Source organism: Aristolochia californica, unplaced genomic scaffold, assembly GCF_029961685.1.
Source record: "Aristolochia californica isolate CCGP_79_NKW_82.1479 unplaced genomic scaffold, dmAriCali1.0.hap1 SCAF_10, whole genome shotgun sequence".
NCBI classification, from domain to species: Eukaryota; Viridiplantae; Streptophyta; class Magnoliopsida; order Piperales; family Aristolochiaceae; genus Aristolochia; species Aristolochia californica.
Window position 1 is genome coordinate 21,284,116 of NW_027181771.1, and position 6,563 is coordinate 21,290,678.

The following is a 6,563-nucleotide window of genomic DNA, read 5'->3' on the forward strand; positions in this document are numbered from 1 at the left end:
CTATTTTTTTGTGTTGAAGTATTCCCAATTGTTGGAATTTATTCTGCCAAGAAATTGCTCTCGGTTTGCCAAGAAAGGCCTTGTCTAAAGTTGCTCTCGGTTTTGTGGTTGAATTTGGATTAAGGATAAGAGTTGCATCTATTCTCGTCTCTCTATTTTTTTTTATAAATATAAGAGAAGTTGAGTAGTAGCTGGTTCTTTTTATCACTTGACAAATAAAAACACTAATTTTTCCATGATTTGGTGCCTATTCTCGTGAAAATATTCTATACTTATTTTTGGTGGCTACTTTGGTCTACATTTTCTTCAAATTACGTTGTGTAATTGTTATTTGAGCCTCTTTGACAATTAACCTTACTAGTTGATTTGTGTCAACATGGAGAGTGGACATATGAGTAATAAGAGTGACAAACTCCGATTTACTACAATTCCTCTAAGAGGTCTTTCCAATTACCTCAATTGGTCACAATCGATACGGAGGTTCTCATTACTCGTGACCTTCTCAGTCATGTTATCAAAATCCCTCCTCCGATTGATGAAGAAGATGAAGTCTACCGTAAATGGGTCAAAATGATAACATGGTTATCAATTGGCTTATTAACAGGATGGAAGAGTAGTCACTAACAATGTGGTCCGCTTGGAAACTTCCAAGGATATTTGGGACACATGTGATAAGCTATATTCCAATACCGCCTCCTTGGAAAGGGTATATGATGTTTTCCAAAGTATGTTGGCTACCAAACAAGGAGATAATATTCATGAGTTTTTGGCCCGATTTCGTGGCCTTCTCCAAGAATGGAAAATTGCTCAACTATACTCTATCGACATTGTTGTTCAAGAAAAATAGTGCCACGCCCTAGCAGCGGCTATTTGCCTTACCAATATTAAGCCATATCTAGAGGTGGCTAAAACTCAGCTTCTTAATTCCTCTACCCTTCCTTCTTTTTATGACATCGATGCTATATTGTTACGGATTCCTGATCCATCTCCTCCTTCTTCGATTGATGTTCCATTAGCTATTTTCTTTGGTAATTGGGGTACATGATCCCCATTTCAAGGACGTGGTAGAAATACAAAAGGAGGTGTTACGAACTCCATAGCAGGACGAGTCATCCAGAGGCAATGCAGTGAGTCACCTTAGGCATTATATGTGTCTTTATTTCATTAGTTGCTAGTAGTTAAGCCAGGAATGGCATATTTGTAATAAAGTATAGCTCGAACATGGATGATGGCTTTATGAGGCCAACGAAAGGGAATGAGAGGTAAGCATAATTTTAACCTAAATCATGGTCAGTGTTCTCCTTGACAAACCCAAGGTGCTGGACTCCCTTTGACAAGCCTGGTTATCCACTTTCCGTCAATCCATCTCCTCTCCATTCCTTCTGTGAACACTCCATCCATCAACATAGGTCATCCTGGTAGATCAAGACGTCAGGGCATGAACGAAGATCCCTCCAACGACCTCTCACTCCGTCGAATCACTCGGTCCATGGTCAGAGATCATAACACATTGGTATCAGAGCGGGTCAGTATGGGAGAGTCATCTAACAACATAGACTTGATAGCTAGTATCAAAGAGATGATACACGCTGAGCAAGAAAAAAGTGAAACCCGAGTGGCGGCAGGGCAAGAAGAATTCGAGGAATGTCTGGTTGAGTTGTTGGCCAGTAGGGTCTCCCAACATGTACATTTAAAAATTGAAGCTCTATCCCATAGATTATTCGATATTCTTGGGGGAAGAAATTCCAACCCACGGGAAGGGGAAAGAAGCCCGACAGCCAAACAAGGGCAACATTATGCTGGATGCACAGAGCACCCAGTGCCAGGAGGAAATTTTAGTTCCGGAGGGGGGACCATTCCGAGATACACCAAATTGGAGTTTCCAAGTTTTAATGGGTCTGAGGACCCTCTGATCTGGCTCTACAGGTGTGAAAAAAAAGTTTCTCACCAACGGACGGCTGAAAGTGACAAAGTGGGATTGGCCACCTTCCATATGCTCGACGAACTGCAGCTATGTGGCCATCAATTAGAATTGGAGTATCTAAATTTAAATTGGCAGGAATTTAAAGAATTGTGTTCCATCCGGTTTGGGCCACCGGCTCAAAGCAATCCACTGGGGGATTTGGTGTTGCTACACCAAACCGGCACTGTCGAACAGTATCAAAAGGCATTCCAAGAAAAGTTGGCCAGGGCCAGCAAGGTAGTGAGGGTGGACCAGCAAGTAGGTCTGTTTACAGCGGGGTTGACATAAGCCCTATGCCTAGAAGTTGAACTGCTTGCTCCTACGGATTTATTGAGAGCGCTGAATTTGGCCAGAGCATTAGAAACCAAACACAAATTACAGTCATGCAAGCCGACCTGGCAGGGGGGAAGACATACGGCTGGCTCCCACACCACATGACCACCATGGCGCAATACTGTTAATTCAACGACTCCTCAAGCCCCTAAGCCGAGTCCTTCTCAACCAGAATTTATCAAGAAATTGAATAGAGCCAAGATGGAAGAAAGGTCCAAGGGATTTTGTTATAATTGTGACGAACAGTAAACGTTTGGTCATCAATGTCAGAAATTATTCTGGTTGGAAGTTACTGATGAAGGGGAAGAAGTTCCGGTGGACGAAGAACCCCAAGTAGAGGAACTAGAGATTTCTCTCCATGCCATCACAGGCATCCGGTCCACAACTACCATGCAGGTGTGCGCCTCAGTCAGTGAGCAACTGCTACTAAGTCTGGTGAACTCAGGCAGCACTCATAATTTTTTGATTTTCAATGCTGCCAAACATTTACAGCTCCCCATCCAGCCTCGTCCTATGGCTTCCGTCTCGGTGGCTAATGGAGAAAAAGTTCAAAGTTATGGGATCAGCAAGGCCATTATATTCTCCATTGAAGATAAACCATTTTCAGCAGAATTTCTCATCATTCCACTCGCAGGTTTTGATATGGTTTTGGGGATTAAGTGGGTCCAAACTTTGGGACCCATCTTGAGGGATTTCGCGACCTAAACCATGACCTTTGAGTTAGAGGGCAACAAGGTCACATTACAGGGACGCCAAGCTCAACTGCCAGTACATTTACACATTCTTTAGCCGGAACTATATCCATCTACCACTCTAGAAAAGTTACTGGAAGACTTTAACGACCTCTTTCAGGAACTAACGTCTCTTCCTCCATTGAGACAGTGTGACCACAAGATTCGTTTGAAGGCGGGATCTGAGGTGGTAGTGGTGCGGCCATATAGATACCCACGCATTCAAAAAGATGAAGTTGAACGTCTATGTCACCACATGTTGGAACAAGGTCTCATCCAACACAGTATGTCTCCTTTCTCCTCTCTAGTGCTATTGGTCAAGAAAGAAGACAATACTTAGAGGTTTTGTGTGGACTACCGTGAATTGAATGCCAAGACAGTCAAGGACAAGTTTCCTATACCATTTGTGGATGAATTACTAGACAAATTATATGGGGCTCAATTTTTCACCAAGCTGGATTTGCGTTAGGGGTATCACCAGGTCCGAATGTATCCTCCGGATATACCGAAGACAGCCTTTCGTACTCATCATGGTCATTTTGAATTCGTCGTCATGCCTTTCGGTCAGTCTAATGCTCCATCAACATTCCAAGCATTAATGAACGAGGTATTTAGTGCCTATCTCATTTGTGTTTGTATTTTTTTATGATATCTTAATCTATAGCAAGTCATGGGAGCAACATCTACGGCTGGTTTCACACTAATTAGAACTCATCATCTATATTTAAAACGTTCCAAGTGTTCGTTTGGTCTCCCTCAAGTAGCCTATCTGGGTCATGTCATTACATCAACAGGGGTCATAGTGGATCCAGAAAAAAAAAATTATGTCATACAATGGCCAACCAAGAACTATTTTATCATTACGAGGATTTTTGGGACTAGCAGGTTACCACAAAAAATTCATCCATAATTATGCGCCACTTTCCAATCCGCTCTCAAATCTCCTCAGACGCAATTCCTTCCATTGGAATGATACCACAGAACAAGCTTTCTAGACCCTCAAACAAACAATGGCAACAGTTCCAATATTGCCATTACCTGATTTTGAGAATCTCTTTGAAATGGAATGTGATGCATCTGGAGGTGGGATTAGGGTGGTACTCCAACAATCTCACCACCCCATTGCTTACTTCAGCCGCCAACTTTCAGCTCATCATCATAAGTTACCAGCCTATGAAAGGGATTTAATTGGCCTAGCCAAGGCAGTCCGTCACTGGCGGCCGTATTTATGCGGCTGCTTCTTCATCATCCGCACAAACCACTACAATTTGAAGTTTCTATTGGAGCAACGCCTCTCAACTTCTTCACAACAGCATTGGATTACAAAACTCATGGGGTTTGATTTTACTGTGAAACATAAGGCAGGCGCCTTGAAAAAATCTGTCGATGCCCTGTCCCGTCGGTCAGAGGAGACAACGCTTCTCACTGCCATTAGTCACCCCTGAAATAAAGGAGTTGATACAAAAAATCATCAAGGGCACAATGTCTTCCCATTGGTCAATTCAGGACAACATCATATTCTACAAGCACCGCATCTATTTATCGCCAGCCACCCCTTTGGTAACCATTGCAGTTTCATCATACCATCACAGCACTCACGAGGGCCTCCTCAAGGCATTATAGCGGCTACAGGGAGATTTTTTATGGGAAGGGATGAAAGCCACTATTGCAAAGTATGTGGCTGAGTGTCCGGTGTGCCAATGTAACTAGACCAAAATTTTAAGTCCAGCTGGGGTAGTGCAACCACTAAATCTCGCAACACAGGTTTGGTCGAACATCTCAATGGATTCATTGATGGACTTCCTAAGGATTCCGGAAAGTCTATTCTTTTTGTGGTGGTTGATCGGTTTTCAAAATATGCCCACTTTATACCGCTGGAGCATCCTTACACAGCAGCGCTGGTAGCTCAAGTTTTCTTAGCGAATATTGTGCGTCTCCATGGCATTCCATAATCCATTGTCAGTGATCACGATATGGTATTTACAAGTCATTTTTGGAGAGAGATATTCCGATTATCGGGTACCAAACTCAAATACTCTTTTGCCTATCATCCTCAAACAGATGGCCAGACTGAGCTGGTGAACCACACCATTGAGATGTATTTACGGTGTTTTGTGGGGGACACTCCTAAACGATGGGTGGAATGCCTTCCTTGGGCAGAATAATGCTTCAATACCTCTTTTCACACGGCATTATAGGCCACACCTTTCAGAATCCTATATGGCGGAGATCCCCCTCAACTGCTTTCGTATGCGTAGGCGTCCACCAGAGTGGACGTAGTTGACCAAGCCCTCCTCAATCGTGATCAATTACTGGAATTCGCTACCCTACATCTTCAATAAGCTCAAGCCTGTATGAAAGCTTATTATGATCAGTATCACCATGATATCCAGTACAATCAGGGAGATTTTGTATGGCTACGTCTCCCGCCATACCGTGAACCTTCATTTGCCAGTACTCGGCACAAGCTCTTGCCAAAATATTTTGGACCATTCCAGATTCTCCAGCCTGTGGGACAGGTAGTGTATAAACTCCACCTACCTCCAGAGTCCGAGCTTCATAATGTCTTTCATGTCTCCTTGCTCAAGCCCTTAAAAGGTTCAGCAACACTGTCGGTTCCTTCTTTACAACATATTGAAGATGGTAAAGTTGATCTCGCACCTACCAAAATTTTGAGTGCTCGCCAGCTTGATGATAAGACAGAAATTCTAGTTCAGTGGACGCACACGGATGCTACAGAGACCAATTGGGAAGATTTAGCCGTCTTGAAGCACATCTACCCTACATTTGAGCTTGCGGACAAGCTCTTTCTCTACCGAGGGAGTGATGTTATGGACTTCATAGCAGGACGAGTCATCCAGAGGCGACACGGTGAGTCACCTTAGGCATTATATGTGTCTTTATTTCGTTAGTTGCTAGTAGTTAAGCTAGGAATGGCATATTTGTAATAAACTATAGCTCGAACTTGGATGATGGCTTTATGAGGCTAACGAAAGGGAATGAGAGGTATGCAGAATTTTAACGTAAATCAGGGTCGGTGTTCTCCTTGACGAACCCAAGGTGCAAGACTCCCTTTGACGAGCCTGGTTATCCGCTTTTCGTCAATCTGTCTCCACTCCATTCCTTCCGTGAACACTCCATCCGTCAACATAGGTCGTCCAGGTAGATTAGGACGTCAGGGCATAAACGAAGATCCCTCCAACAGCCTCTCCCTCCATTGAATCACTCGGTCCATGGTCAGAGACCATAACAGGAAGCTGCAATAGAGGTGGTTGAACTGGTCCGACCCATTTCGACATTGAGCCTTGATTGTGCACTTACTGTGGTGGTCAGAACCACCTTGTGGATTCATGCTGGAAAGTCCATGGCAAGCCTGATTGGGCGACAGCCAATCCAACCTCAGTTAATGTTGAGAAAAAGGAGGATAGGACAAATTCTCATTCCAGGAATATGACTATTTCTGTGGAAGACTATGCTATAATTCAGAAGTTGAAATCCTTATTGGATCAGTCCTCTAATCCACCAAGACCTACTAC

General features: G+C 43.5%; 1 protein-coding gene across 1 annotated transcript; it reads left to right on the top strand.

Moving 5' to 3' along the window:
- Positions 1 to 5,381: 5,381 nt before the first annotated feature.
- On the top strand, positions 5,382 to 5,912 carry LOC137942897 (uncharacterized). Its single transcript, XM_068788619.1, has one exon. It carries the CDS (start codon positions 5,382 to 5,384, stop codon positions 5,910 to 5,912), a length of 531 nt encoding a protein of 176 aa, XP_068644720.1.
- Positions 5,913 to 6,563: the final 651 nt, after the last annotated feature.